Source organism: Eretmochelys imbricata, chromosome 1 (assembly GCF_965152235.1).
Source record: "Eretmochelys imbricata isolate rEreImb1 chromosome 1, rEreImb1.hap1, whole genome shotgun sequence".
NCBI classification, from domain to species: Eukaryota; Metazoa; Chordata; order Testudines; family Cheloniidae; genus Eretmochelys; species Eretmochelys imbricata.
The window spans coordinates 118553718-118568903 of NC_135572.1; the positions used below are offsets into that span (position 1 = coordinate 118553718).

General features: G+C 45.3%; 1 protein-coding gene across 1 annotated transcript in view; it reads right to left on the reverse strand.

The window, feature by feature from the left end:
• MAP4K4 (mitogen-activated protein kinase kinase kinase kinase 4) overlaps positions 1-15186 on the reverse strand; it is a 233415-nt gene that overhangs the window by 74688 nt on the left and 143541 nt on the right. The window contains 4 exon segments of the mRNA XM_077807105.1: positions 1409-1463; positions 4464-4594; positions 10268-10358; positions 13254-13364. Of these exon segments, the coding sequence (XP_077663231.1) occupies positions 1409-1463; positions 4464-4594; positions 10268-10358; positions 13254-13364 (388 nt within the window).

The window sequence follows — 15186 nt, forward strand, 5'->3', positions numbered from 1 at the left end:
CTACTCTAAAAACTATGTTCAATTGTGTATTTTAAGGTGCATCACATGCAAGAGGACACTAATAATTCCAACCCGGACCATGCAACAGTAAGAAGAAACTGGTGATGTGACCGGTCTGCCTCTCCCTTTGTCACCTCAGACAAAACCATGAGGCTAGCCAGGGGCATAAGCATGGACCAACAGACGCTACTACTTCCCAAATCTCCGGCTCTGGATACATAGTGCACATGTGTAAACCCTCAGTGGAATACAACAGGGACTAGCACTGGATGAAGAGCAAAAAGTATGTACATGTTCTGAACCAAAAGTGGTTTAAGAAACCTAAAGAACTAAAGTTACATGCAGACTAATAGCCAAACAGTAGTTCTAATGCTGTTAGTTTTGTGCTAGTCGATTTGTCCTGGGAGAAGCCTCTGTAGATTTGGACCCATGCAAATGTGCAATTATGAGAAAAACCCATGAGATCTCTTAAAACGTGAATGTGAATCAGAACAGTGAGCTGTATGTTAGATTTAAAAATCAGAGTTGTAAGCATGAAGGCTACAATGAAGCTACCATTTTGAGGCTAGACAGAAGTCAACACCCCTGAATGTCTGAGTATGGTGGTAGGAAAAAAAAGCCAATTTGCAGTTTTACAAGTAAAATAGTTACTTTATGCTTTGTTAATCTTCACAGAGGACATGTGGGAGAAAAAAGCACTATGGAAAAGTTAGGCATTTTTAATTTTACCACTCAAAAATCAGACTTGACAGCTTAATATACTCAAATAGTCTGCTTTTAAAAGTTCTTCACTGACAGTATTAAAACTAGGTTATAATTTAAACCACTGTCTTCCAAGAGTCTTCTACTCTGTCCAATGAAAGCGAAAACAATTCGTAATAGGAGATTAAAATAGATAAGTCTCAGAGTTCAAGAAGAATGTTACCATTACACAGACTCATGGAAATCAGAGATAGAAAGGACCTGCTAAGCCATGCAGTCTATCTCCCTGACAGAGCAGGATTTTTCAAGCCAGTACACTTTTAGCATTTTTTTCTCGCAGTCTGGTTTAAATATCCCAAGCAATAGGGCTTCCACCACTTCCCTGTGGATACAATTCCAAAGCCTAATATATCTCATGGTCAGAAAGTTTACAGATCCATTGGCTTCCAAATAGTCCTGTCATTGCTATTATACTACTACAATTACAATCACTGCACAGTAATGCTTTAACACTGTAGTATCTTTATCAACAGAGTTGCCATTTATAGAATTTTATATTTATGGTGCAGGAAAAACCAAGGAGTAAAGATACACCATCAGTGCATTTTCAGAAACCTCAAAACTGGGTTTGGATTACAACCAACAACTTCGAAGTATATGTTTCTGTCTTAATAAACCCTTAAGAAAAAGCACACATATCACTTACGGGGAGCTCCTTCTGCCATCTCAATGGCCGTAATGCCACATGACCAAAGGTCACTCTGCAGAGAAAGAGACCATATGTTAGTAGGTACACTTTGTCACACAAGGTAACGGCATCTACTAATGCACTGCAGGTAAGAAACTAAAACCAGCTACCAACGTTATTTAAACAACAGTTTTTAAAATGGCTTTTCTTCTTTTAATCCTAATATAAAATGCTAAATATGATACCATACAGTATTTATGTTATATACACACACAATTATGCATACATAAGTTCTTAATAGTATACAAACACTTTCATATTAGGACATTTCAAGACATAATTAGGTCATAATTGCCCAAACGTTAAGTTCTGTAAAAAATTACATTTCCCATGGATATAGTTATTGTAAGAGGTGAACATTCCCCGGTAGTATTTGCAATCCAAACATTGCAGCCCTCTCCTAGCATATGAGACCCTGAAAATGTATAGACTAGAAGCAAAAGTGAAACCAACAAGTCAGTTTTCAGATGTGTTCATTATCAGACATACAAAACATTAAATAAAATAGTTCTAAAAATTAGATTTTTAAAATTCTTTTCTGCTGTTGATAATCTAATAGTATTTTTACATACGGATTTTTTTAAAAAATTGAGCCCATCATTGCTTATTGGCAGTTCAGCCAAACCTCTACCTTTACGTTGCCCAATAAAATTAGAACATGCCATAGCAGCATGAATTCCTAATGCCAGGAGACACAGGCAACCGGCTATGCGCCCAAGAAAAATAAGAAGCTACTGTTCCTTGGAACCCTGGTGGCCAGAGCACCTCATTCCAGCAGTCTCATATTATTTGTGGCATCACACAAGGGGGATCCTGGAATGGAAATCTTTCAGGACATTAGCACTGGATAGCCACTAGGACCAGAGGATAACTGCAATCCCTGCTGAATCAGAACTATGGTTTAGAGATTCTCTTCCACCATAGGAACACCAAGAATAAGTAACTGCTGAACAGTCCTGGAGTGGAACTGAGCTCAAGGGGCTACAGTAGGTCCTGACAGGAGACCGTATCATCCCCATTCGGGATGTGGGGAAGAGAACTACTGTTGAGGAAAATGGTGCTCACAGCTTCCAGGTTGATAATCCTTTTAGAATATGGGAAGACATACTGGAATGGGTGAACAAACTCTTCTCTGTGCTCACCATTAGCTCCAAGCAATAGAACAACTGCATTTTCAGGCCCCAGAAGCTTTCCAACCAGGCACCAGTTTCTTCTGGCTCAACCCATCAGTTGCAATAATTAAATTAAGCTTGTAAAACACTAATTTTCTAAGAAAAAGAATATGTAATAGGAGGATATTGAGATATCTCCATGTGAAGTACCTCCACTTCACATCAGGAGCAATAAGGGAGCGTTTTAAGAGACATAAGCGTAAATCACAGGCTTTGTACACCTCATGGAATTGCTTACATTTGATCCCCTTTAATTATTAAACATGTAGATTAGTTTGGAGGTTTTCTCCCCCTCAGAATAATTTCTATCTATTGAGGTCTGTTATCTTACTTTAACCTTTATCCTTATGTCTTATCAACTCCACCCTGAAAGGGATTACATTTTTTCACAGATCTCAATCAGGACAAGGAATATCTAAAGTTATTAGTCAAGAAATATGGGCTCAATCCTAGCTAGATGTTCAGGTATGCATAATATCAACCATGGACATTCATATATCTAACATGAATATCAACCCCAATTCACTAGCTCCAATGCTCTTGATGTAACGATAATCAGACTTTCACATTTCCTAGCTACCTCTCCTAGTTTTAATGCTTGAAGAGATGCATTAGTCTGAGTAAAGATTAAAAACACATTTCATATTTTATTCCCTCTCTTGTGGCTCCCTCAAACAAGCTATAAGGTACTTGGGAGATTCCCAGAAAGCTTCTATCAAGAAATTTAGCTTTAGAAGATGTGACAAAAACAAAAAGAACTGTTGGTGCAAATACCATCAAGCCAATTTTACTTTTAGGGAGGTTAGATTTGATGTTTGCAGCTCAGTGAAGGACCAGTTGTGTCCAATTAATTTTTGGAGAAATATATTGTTTGATGGATAAATCTTCTATGTGATTGTGACAGAGTGCTGAGAACAAGCAGCTGAACCATCACTCTGGTCACTATAAATCCAAGTAGCTCCCCCACGCCAGGGGGAAGGAGTGACTAATTACTAGAGCAGCCTCAGCTGGGGAGAAATAAGGAGATAATTAGCCCATTAACAGTAAGCGTAGAAAAGGAGCACAGGAAGGAAGTGCAAGAGAGGGAGACAGAAAGGCCAGCAAGGCTAACAAAGGGAGATCTCTGTGTGGAGGAGCTCTCTTCTCTCTGGCAAAAGGGGATGATGATTGTATGTCACTGTAAATAGAATTGCTGCACAGGGGTGGTGGCTGATATAACAAAAATAAACTACATGATGTGGGTTACAAACAAGAGGTGGTAAAGCCATTTGTGCAGAAAGATAAAAGTGGAGAGCCGTGCCCAGCCACAGTGATTAACATTCAGATGATCTCTCAAACCAGGACAGCACATGCTTTAACCAGCTCCTTCTGTATTACATTGTAATTTAACGCTTCTATTCTGGCAAAAAGATGCATTTGAGCTGGGGGCTCTATTTAAGGCAAGTGTTACAATGTATTGTTCTGAGATTACCACAATAAGCAGGATATATTAAACAAATTAAAATGCTAAGATATTCATAGAAATTGAAAACAACAAAATTTCTTGCTAGACTCTTTCTACACCATTTTGAACAGTGCCTAGCACAAGGAGGTCTCTGTCCATGACTGAGGCTCTCAGGAGCTACTGCAGTACAAGTAACAAATACGATGTTATTAATTATGATAATCTAGTAATGATCTGTTCTTTGTATTCACATTATACAGATTTACCTTTACAAGAAATCACTCTCACAACCATACACAGAGACAATGAAAGAGACAAATATAAGAACTGCCTTCACTCATGGTTATTAGACAATAGATATCACTATTTTATTACTGTGTAAACAGGACTTTCTTACTCTGTAATCATAAGTAGCATCTGGATTTTCATCACAGGCAATAACTTCAGGAGCCATCCAGTATGGGGTTCCAATAAATGTGTTTCTCCTGCCAACCGTCCTGTCCAGCTGGGCGCTAACACCAAAATCCACTGTGGGCGGAAAAAAGATTAAAATAAAGTAAGAGGGGGGCAAAAACATGCTGCGATTACTTCTCTAAGATAATTTGGAAAATAAACCCATGTGGAAGATCCAGGTGGGAGAGCCATGTTCAGGAGAAACCATTAAGGTTAATACTCAAACTTGCCAGTGTCCTCAGGCATCAGACCACAAAAATCAGGAGAAAGAGCAAAACACAACTAGCTCTTCAAGACCTCTTACTGGGCTGCTAGCACAGTCTTCCCATTATCTGTGGAGCTACCCTTCCCATAGCAGAGAAAACGGATGCAAACATATTGTCTTGGGGGCAGAGGGAGACTTGCTATCTCCAGTAATCATGAGACAGGGTGTCTTGGCTTATCCAGGGTGACCCTGCTTTCCACAGATGCTCTCATGGTGTGGCAGCACTACCAAGTCAGCTGGGCCACCAATTGGTCCTCCACTCTCTCTGCCCAAAATTCAGGACAGAAAATCAAGTATTGCTCACAGGGACTGCTTCCTGTCCTAACACATGTAATGAGGCACAGTGGGAAGCAAATGTGGAGCGCAGTTCAAAAAAACGGTTACTTACTTTCTTGTAACTGTTGTTCTTTGAGATGTATTGTTCACGTCCATTCCACATTAGCTGTGCGCACGCCGCGTGCACAAGTGTCGGCAACTTTTTCCCTTAGCGGCTCCCATCGGGGCCCCCCAAGTGGCGTCACTGCGCCGTGCATATATACCCCTGCCGGCCCAACCCCCTCCAGTTCCTTCTTGTCGGCGACTCCGACAGAGGGGTAGGAGGGTGGGTGGTGGAATGGACGTGAACAGCACATCTCGAAGAACAAGAGTTAGAAGAAAGTAAGTAACCGTTTTTTCTTCTTCGAGTGCTGTTCACGTCCATTCCACATTAGGTGAATTACAAGCTTACCTCTGGAGGAGGGTAGGAGTCACGGAACAATTGCTCGGAGGACCGCTCTGCCAACTGCCGCGTCTTCTCTGGCCTGCTGGTTGACTGAGTAGTGGGTTGCGAAGGTGTGCACCGGGATTCTCTGCCTCTGTAAGAAGGCCGCCCCCACCGCCATGCACTTCGTGAACACCCATGGGGCTGCGGCTAGACCTAACGGGAGAACTGCAAACTGGTAATGTTCTTGGCCCACGGTGAAGCGTAGGAACTGCCAATGTGCTGGGTGGATGGCGATATGAAAGTACGCGTCCTTCATGTCGAGGGCAGCGTACCAGTCCCCCGGATCCAGGGAAGGGATGATGGTGCCCAGAGAGATCATGCGGAACCGGGCCTTGACCAGGAACTTGTTGAGCCTGCGCAGGTCTAGGATGGGGCGAAGACCCCCTTTGGCCTTGGGGATGAGAAAGTACCAGGAGTAGAACCCCTCCTGCCTTAGGCTGTGCGGCAGCGTGTCTACCGCCCCCACCTCTAGCAGCTAGCGGACTTCCTTCTCTAGGAGATGCTCGTGAGAGGGGTCCCTGAAGAGGGATGGGGAAGGGGGGTGGGAGGAAGGAGAACTGCAGCGAGTAACCATTCCACACCATGCGTAAGACCCAACAGTCTGACGTAATGTTGGACCACACACAGGAGAAACGGGACAGGCGGGTCAGGAAACAAAGGGACAGATCCGGTGACTGGTCTGGTATGCTGTCCTCGAGAGCACCTTCAGAAGCCTGGCTTAGTGCCCGGCTGGGGTTTGTGCTGGCCTTGGTCCTGGCCCAGCACATTATTGTTACTGTTGTCGTTGCGCTGTCGCCCTTTATCCCTGCCTTGCCTACGGTAAGGCTCATGCCTATGGCGAGGCTGGTACTGACGCTGAGGGGGAGGCTGCGGCTTGAAGGGCTTCTCTGGGTCGCCAGGATGTACATACCCAGCGACTTAAGCGTAGCTTGCGAGTCCTTAAGACTGTGCAGCCTCGTGTCTGTCTGGTCCGAGAAGAGCCTGGACCCTTTGAAGGGGAGGTCCTGAAGTGTACTCTGGACCTTGGGAGGCAGGCCTGACTCCTGGAGCCACGCCGAGCGCCTCATGACCTCCCCTGATGCTATTGTTCTGGCCATCACGTCTGCTGAATCCAGGGAGGCCTGGAGAGAGGTCTTGGCTACTGCCTTGCCCCCGTCCACCAGGGCCGTGAACTCCTGTTGGGGACCTTGCAGGAGGTTGTCCTTAAACTTCCCCACCGCCGCCCAGGAGTTGAAATTGTGCCTTTGAGGATGGCCTGCTGGTTCGCAATCCTCAGCTGAAGGCCCCCAGATGAGTACACCTTTCTGCCAAAAAGATCCAGGTGTTTTGTCTCCTTGGTCTTAGGGGCCGGGGCCCGCTGTCCATGGCACTCCCCTTTGTTTACCGCTGAGACCATTAGGGAGCATGGACTTGGGTGGCAGAAAAGGAACTCACAGCCCTTAGATGTGGCAAAGTATTTACGCTGCACTCTTTTGGCCGTTGGAGCGCTGGAGGCTGCGGTCTGACATATGGTCTTATAGTTGGACTGAATGGTCTTAATGAGCGGAAGCGCTATTCTGGATGGACCTTCGGGGCTCAAAATGTCCACCATGGGGTCCTCCTGCTCAACCGTCTCCTTGGCCTGCAGCCCCAAGTTCTGGGCGAACCTACGCAGCAACTCCTGGTGGGCTCTATGGTCTATCGGTGGAGGGTCGGACACCGCTGTACCCGCTCCCACCTCATCTGAGGATGACGAGGAGGTTAGCTGCTGCTCGACCCCCTCTGGCTGGTCCTCCTGCTCCCCTTCTCCCATGGGAAGGGCCTCCGGCTCGGGCGGGAATCCATGGGATGGCACCAGACTCGGTGCCAGGCTCTCCGGTTTATCCTGGGGCGGATGCTGGAGGCCTGGATACTGTAGCCTCCGGCAATGCCTGGCATCAGTACGGGGACCGGGACTGCTGCACCGAGTAACTTGCCCTGGATGGGGCCCCTTGGCGCTCCTGATAGGCCCAGGGGGTTCAGAAGGGCCAATGGCCTGGCAGCCCCCATTGAGTTTGCTAGCCCACCTGAAGGTCTCTGCTGTCCCGGGGTGGGTAGCTATAGCGTCCGGAGTCGGCGCCGGGCTGCGGCGACGCCAATCGTGATGGCCACAGCGGTGCCCATGATGTGGGCCGGCGGGAGAACGAGCGGCTCCTGGCTGAGCGGGTGTGGTTCCGGTATCCCCAGGACCGGGACCAGGATCTGGACGGAGACCGGTGCCGGTGTTCCCTGGACCGGGACCGTCTGCAGGAGTCCTCTGGGTAGGGCCGTCTCGACTCCTTCCGGTGCTGGTCTCTAGGTGGTGCCAGAGAGCGGTGTGCCCTTTCCGGTGCTTCCTCATGCCGACCCACTCCCGGTGCCGCGACCTCCTTCTGGGCAGCTGGTAACTGTGTGTCTACGGAGTCGGAGCTCGACTGGGACCAACTCCATGAGTGGTGCTGGGACACTGTCCTCGAGCAGCACACCATTGCTGGCTCACCCCTCGACGGCACCCATGCCATGGGTGCCGGAGGGGGCTCACCGCCAACAGCTCGATGAGGTCCTTTGCAGCCTCAAAGGTGCCAGGCGTGGAGGGCTGATCCATTCTGCCCTCGAGCCCATCGTCCACACTGAGCTCACTTAAGTCTGGGCTCGGTGGGGCTTGTGCTGCCGCGACCACCAGTGTCGGCGCTGGTACCGCAGCCTTCCTGCTCTTATCGGCACTCAGGGCCTTGGGAGGCGCTGGCCTCCTGTGTGGGGAACGATGCGCCTTCCTTTCGGCTGCGCCGCGGGCTGCACCGGGGAGGACGAGCGGTGCCGGGGCCTAGTCTGGCACTCTGGGACCGACAGTTTACGATGCTTAGCCAGTGCCAGGTCTCTCGACGGCTCCAGGGCACTACGCACCGAGGATGCCTGAGCCGGTGTCGGGCGCTCCGGGCCCAGTGGCTGCAATGCAGCCTCCATCAACAGCTGCTTTTAACGAAAGTCTTTCTTTCCTTGTTTTTGGCTTAAACGCCTTGCAAATCCTACACCACCCAGTTTGATGTTCATCCCCCAGGCAACGTAGACATGAGTCATGGGGGTCACTAACTGGCATAGGTTTGCGGCACGTGGCGCAAGCCTTGAAGCCCTCATGCCCTGTGGGGGGTGCGGGAAGCCTCCAAGCACCTAATCACTTAAGTGTCCACAATAAAGGTATGTTAAGTAACTGATAACAGCTACTCTGAAAAGGCTAAGGGACTGCTCTTCTGAGAGGGAGAGGGGTGGGGGGGGGCGTTGTTCCAACTGCTGCCACAGACGGTAAGAAGGAACTGGAGGGGGTTGGGCCGGCAGGGGTATATATGCGCACGGTGTAGTGTCGCCACTAGGGGGGCCCCGCCGGGAGCCGCTAAGGGAAAATGTCTCTGATGCTCGTGCACGTGGCGTGCGCATACCTAATGTGGAATGGACGTGAACAAGCACTCGAAGAAAAAAGTACTAATTCAGGGTTCATCTACACACAGCTTTTGCAGTTACTGATTCATTAAATTGGGAGAAAAACCATTTCATTAAATTCATGCAATTGCCCTTGCACGGACATGGTTATACAGGTATAACTTGTTTTGGTAGACGTAAATTTAATGCACCAAACTATGTAGATACAAACCCCTTCATATGGTGTGACTGCATTCGTACTAGGTGTTGCACTCATTTAACTAAATCAGTTTTTCTACCAATTTAGTTAAATCAGTGCAAAACTTGTGTGGACAAGCCCTATTGAAACAACAGTACAGGAGCTGCTGTGTCCTGCTTAGAGGACCAAGGAATGGGTAGCTCCCCAGAACACTTCCATCCCAGCAGACAAGACATCTTTCAGAGTGCCATCTAAAAAGAAAGTACAAGGCATGATATAAGGGGTGTGGGCTGGGTGGGAGGTCCTGAACTTGGGTCTGTATTTCACCAAATGAAAGGTGGCCACCTTACAGTACAACAAACACTCAGCGTAACTGAAAGAGGCAAAATAAATCAGCATGGAAGTGTCCCACCCACTTGGAGCCTGGAGGACGAGTATCAAAACAAACATATTTAAACCTCAATATGTGTAAACCACTAACTACACAGTACATGTCTGAGAAATTAATTTGTAATTGGTTGGTGATAGGGATAAAAGAACAGACCTCATGTGACCTCCTCTGTCTGGAACCAAAGTAGCTAGGAATGATAATAGGTTCAAATGTTCCAAATGGGCATTCCAGGGCTGGACCCATGTTAGACTTTCTGCCACAGACCAATTGTGAGTGCTGTTACACATTACGTAGATGTTTGGGTCTGGAGCCTGAACAGCCAACACTTCTTTAATTGAATGCAGAAACAAAGAAAGACACCCACCACATCCTATAATTTTGTGCCATTGGCTTCTAAGCCCAAATTCAATGGAAGCAGAACCAATTCTGGCTCTAAGCTGACCCGCAGAGCCATACAAAGAATAAGTGAAGGACATGGAGTGATCTACCCACTGATTTTGGTATGAGAGCCAACAATCTCCAGCAACAACCCTAAGAATCCCTGCATTCCTTGAGAGACGGGGAGGGAATAAGGCCAGTGTCCTGACTCAGACTGCAGCAATGACACAGGATATATTACTGTACTAAGGAGCATGCCACACTCCTAAGAGATCAAATAAAGTTAGGGAACATACAAAAAACATAAACAAACCAGGAAGCGAACATGCTTGCCCACTTACCAAGCTTCACCTCTGCATTTTCTGTTAACAATACATTCTGCCCTTTGATGTCCCGGTGAATCACATGGTGGGCATGAAGATGTGCCAATCCCTTCATTTAAAAAAGGAAGACGTCTAGGTTTAGGCTCTTAGCTTAGCAGCAACAGTCTCATAAAACGTCTGAGTTGACGCAGGAGACACACTTAATTAGTTACTCTGAGAGCTGTTTTAAAAAGAGCCCACCCCATTCTCCAGTGGCTCTTGGGGTCCTGTCCTGAATGCATGAAACATGATCCACAGTAGACTTCTGGCAGTGTGCCACCCACCTACATTTTCATAAGCTAGCAAGGAAAAAGGCTTCAGGTTGTGCACATACTGTACACAAATAAAGTCCAACATTTTAAGAAATTTTAGATGACAAAGTTTTAGATTTAGTTTTAGGTGACATGAAGTTTCACACACAGAGTCACCCTTAGAAGAATGGGGAATTTAGAGTGGGAAATGAACCAACCCACCTATATTTTAATGTGAGAGATCTCACAAGAAGAAAAGGGGTACACAATTTATGTTTGGGGGTAAAAGGATACTGGCAACAGACAACAGCACACTTGCAAAGTTACAGTTCTGTTGTTTAGCCTCCATAAATTTGATCTCTGATCATTCTCCTTCAAAACAGACCACATTAAAAAAAAAAGCATGATACTTTCCAAAGGAAACAAAACCTACTGGCAGATGGTGCTTTTTGTGGATACAGCACCTGGATGCATGCCCCAAAGCATCACAGTGTACAAGTCCTGTGGAGGGGAGAAGGAGCAAGACGTATGTGGTATTTTACTGTCTACTGCAATTTGTGGAGCAACAGACAAACGTCTCAGCAACTGACTTGATTTTGGTTTCTCTCCAGCAGTCGGTTTGGAAAATTATACTCTCTAGTGGCATCATCTTGCTTGCTCATGCTGCCCTCACATATTTTTAATTTTTTTAACGTTACAGTTACAGAAGGTTAAAAGAGCAGTAAGTTGCTGTAAAACAGTATTTTCTAACACATGTTCTTCATTAAAAACTCAATTTACCAGTTTGGTTATTCTTTTTTTAAACCGTTGGTAAGTATGACAAACAATACAGTTTGGAACTCCTCCTTGCAGACGTTATGCTATGAACGGTTAATGTCCTTGACATCATCTGCTGGGCATTAACACTAAGGTTAGATTTGTGTCCTGTGAAAATTAAGGCTTCTGGTTGCCCTGGCTTGGCACAATAATTTGCAAAGCCTCATGTCACACTGCACCAGCCAGGAAGATAGTCATGTGTTCTCACCTCTTTACATCTGATCATATGATAAAGTACATGTGTGTTTGGGATGGAATAGGAAGACAGAGAAAGGTTAAAGACTAGTTACTTCTTGCAATTCAAATTTTGAACAGTCGCCCCACCACCACCTGGCATACAAAAATGCATTTTGTATACTCTCCCCTAGGTTTTCACTTGCACAAATCTTTAGCCCACTAGCTCATCTAACTTTCATTCTCTGTATTATACACTGTGTGTGGCTTCACATCCTTACCTGATAGGAACCTAGAATGTGAATAACACTGTATGTTGCACTTCAGAAAGAATTTACATAAAGTCTCATAAGTGTTGTAGATCAAATGTAACTTTAACATTGTAACATTTAGCTTGACCAATACTGAAGTCAGTTATCCATGTGACTAAAATACAGCTGCCATTGGGTATTCATGTCACCCACATTCCTATTTGCTAGTAAACAAGAATAAAAAATGTGCTCAAATGCCCAACAGCAGCAATTTGCACCACCGCTCAGAGTTAGGGCAGGAAGCCAAGATTCTTCTCTTGCTCCCTCATCTCCCCGAAAATCACTCGGCTGGAAGTGTACAAATGCACAACGATCAAATGTGGATTCCAGAAGTACTGATTTATATAAGTACCACTTATGCTTTTCTTTAACATAATTCCCTTAACTACAGAGATTATTATTGGAGCAATTCTATTCCCATACTTTACTTAGGGTAAGGTTGTGAGGTTTTTTGCTTTTTAAATTAACCATGGAAAGCTGGACTAGTTTCACTCAGCGTAGCAATCAAATGCCAAATCAAGAGGCACTATTCACTTGTAGCAGTGGGAAATTAGACTTGAAAAGTAATGAACCAAAAATCTCCATTTTTCAAATTACTATAGATGGCAGCCATCTTTCTAAAAAGTACAATTACTTAGGCATGTCTGCACTATCCGCTGGATCGGCGGGTAGTGATCGATCTATCGGGGATCGATGTATTGCGTCTAGTGTAGACACAATACATCGATCCCCGATCGCTCTGCTGTCAACTCCGGAACTCCACCACGGTGAGAGGCGAAAGCAGAGTTGACGGGGGACCGGCGGCCGTCGATCCCGTGCTGCGAGGAAGCGAAGTAAGTGATTCTAAGTCGATCTAAGATACGTCGACTTCAGCTACACTATTCCCATAGCTGAAGTTGCGTATCTTAGATCGATTCCCCACTCACGTGTAGACCAGGCCTTAGTACTGTACTCCAGTAACAGAGGTGCCTAATTGAACACACCAGTTTGTATTCTGCCTTACGTGTGATTTGAGAACAGATTCATGTGTAAACATTAAGAGTAGTATTTTCAAAGGCATGCAGTATTGGCCTCGTTCAACTCCCACTGGCTTCAAGAGGAACGATGGTAAGGCCAGTACTGAGCACTTCTGAAAGTGTTAGCCTAAATCTCATTTTTTATTATGTAACTGCAGGTATTGAGGTTTTATATTAGTCAGTGTGCTACAGTGATATGGAAAATGGTTCTCAAACTCTAAACTGGTTTCTCATGACACAGTTATCCACTTTTCAGCAAGACTGCCATTGGAGTACACAGCAGCTATTCAAGGCTTTTATTCCTAGAAGCTCAGCCTAGACATCATTCTTGGGTTGTACCTGTGTTAGTACAGAAATAGGATTGTATTTTTTCCAGACAACAGACTGTCTTCCTCACCCTGAGAATCTCTCTGGAGATATACGCTATCCAGTCTTCTTTTAAAGTGTTCCCTTTTGTGTTCTTCACAAGGTCTGTGATGGAGCCTGCTCCACAAAATTCCATAACAAGCTGCAAAAGAAACATAAGGACAAAGCCAGTATTAAGCAAAAACTCACATCTGTGTACAGCAGCAAAAGAGCTAAGGGTACACGCGCAGTGATGTTCAGTACAATGCTCATGTCACACAAAGACAATGGTCAAGTTTAATGTCTCCACATGGAGAGTGGATCCAAACCCAATGTCTCTATTATGACCTACAGTACCCCCTTGCTAAAATGAACCCCCTTTCACTACAACCAACCCCTGGCTATTCTGAAAAAATGACTTGGAAACAGCTCCTCTGGCATGGGGCTGCGGTTGCGAGAGACAGCTCCTTCAGCCCCAGGGAGGAGTGCACTGTCAGTCCCCCACCGTAGCCCCAGGCGGGAAGAGTTCTTAGCCCCACCACCACAGTGGTCAGGGCTGGAGGTGGAATCCAGGGACCACATTTGCTATAGCTCAAGGTTCGCTATTGCAGAGGGCGTTATAGCAAGTGTCTACTGTATATGGAATATGTCTCATATTGGTTAGCTCATCTTCAATGGCTGATTTCTTCTCTGTAATTTGATGCTGGGCATCTGGATTTTCTCAATTAACAACACTGCTCAACAAGCCTAGTGCTAAAGAGTTAAACTGATCGCACCATCACATCCGTCTCCTGTATTTACAAGCGTCAGGAACAGCTATTGGTTTTGCACGCACAGCTTCCTGAGGGGCTGGATACTGTTACCCAAAGCAAACTCAAATGAAAACATTTAACATTAAAATATTTTCTACTTGTCCAAGCACTAAAAACCAACTTCCCTCTGTTCATAGCACGCTTAGAGATTTCCAATATTTGATTTAGAAACTAACGGATTTAAGGTATGCTGATTCTAAAACATATGCATGCCTGTCTTACATCTCTCGCACTACTGAAAGCTAGATTCATCCTAGGTACTACATGTTTTAACTAAACATAACTATACACACATGAAAAGTAACTTACAAGACTCAATTTACTGTACGCCGTACAATATTTAACTGTATTTTAAATACTTATCAGTTACCAGGGCACAGAATGAAAATGTTACGTTAAGGGAAGAATAATGCAATGCAGATAGTGCTGATAATGCAGGTGGCTATGCTGTGGACATCCCACACGCATTAAAGAAAAGAGAAATCATAAGTGCTGATTTATTTTCAAGGCAACATTCTTTAGCTGCTCAGTATCTCTGCCTCATTAGCAGGAAACATGTTACTATCCAGCTGGGAAAGGAAAAAGTTACTTATCACAGAATCATAGAAATGTAGGGCTTGAAAGGACCTGTAGAAGTCATCAAGCCCAGCCCCCTACACTGAGGTAGGACCATGTTTACGTAGACCATCCCTGGCACATATTTGTCTAACCTGTTTTTAAAAACCTCCAATGATGGAGGTTCCACAACATCCCTTTGAAGCTTATTCCAGACCTCAACTACCCTTATAGTTAGAAAGTTTTTCCTAACACCTAATCTAAATCTCCCTTGCTCCAGATCAGGGGTAGGCAACCTATGGCATGAGCTGATGTTCAGTGGCATTCACACTGCCCGGGTCCTGGCCACCAGTCCAGGGGGCTCTGCATTTTAATTTAATTTTAAATGAAGCATCTTAAACATTTTAAAAACCTTATTTACTTTACATACAACAATAGTTTAGTTCTATATTATAGACTTATAGAAAGAGACCTTCTAAAAACGTTAAAATGTATTACTGGCACGCGAAACCTGAAATTAGAATGAATAAATGAAGACTCGGCACACCACTTCTGAAAAGTTGCCGACCCCTGCTCCACTTTAAGCCCATCACTTCTTATCCTACCTTCAGTGCACAT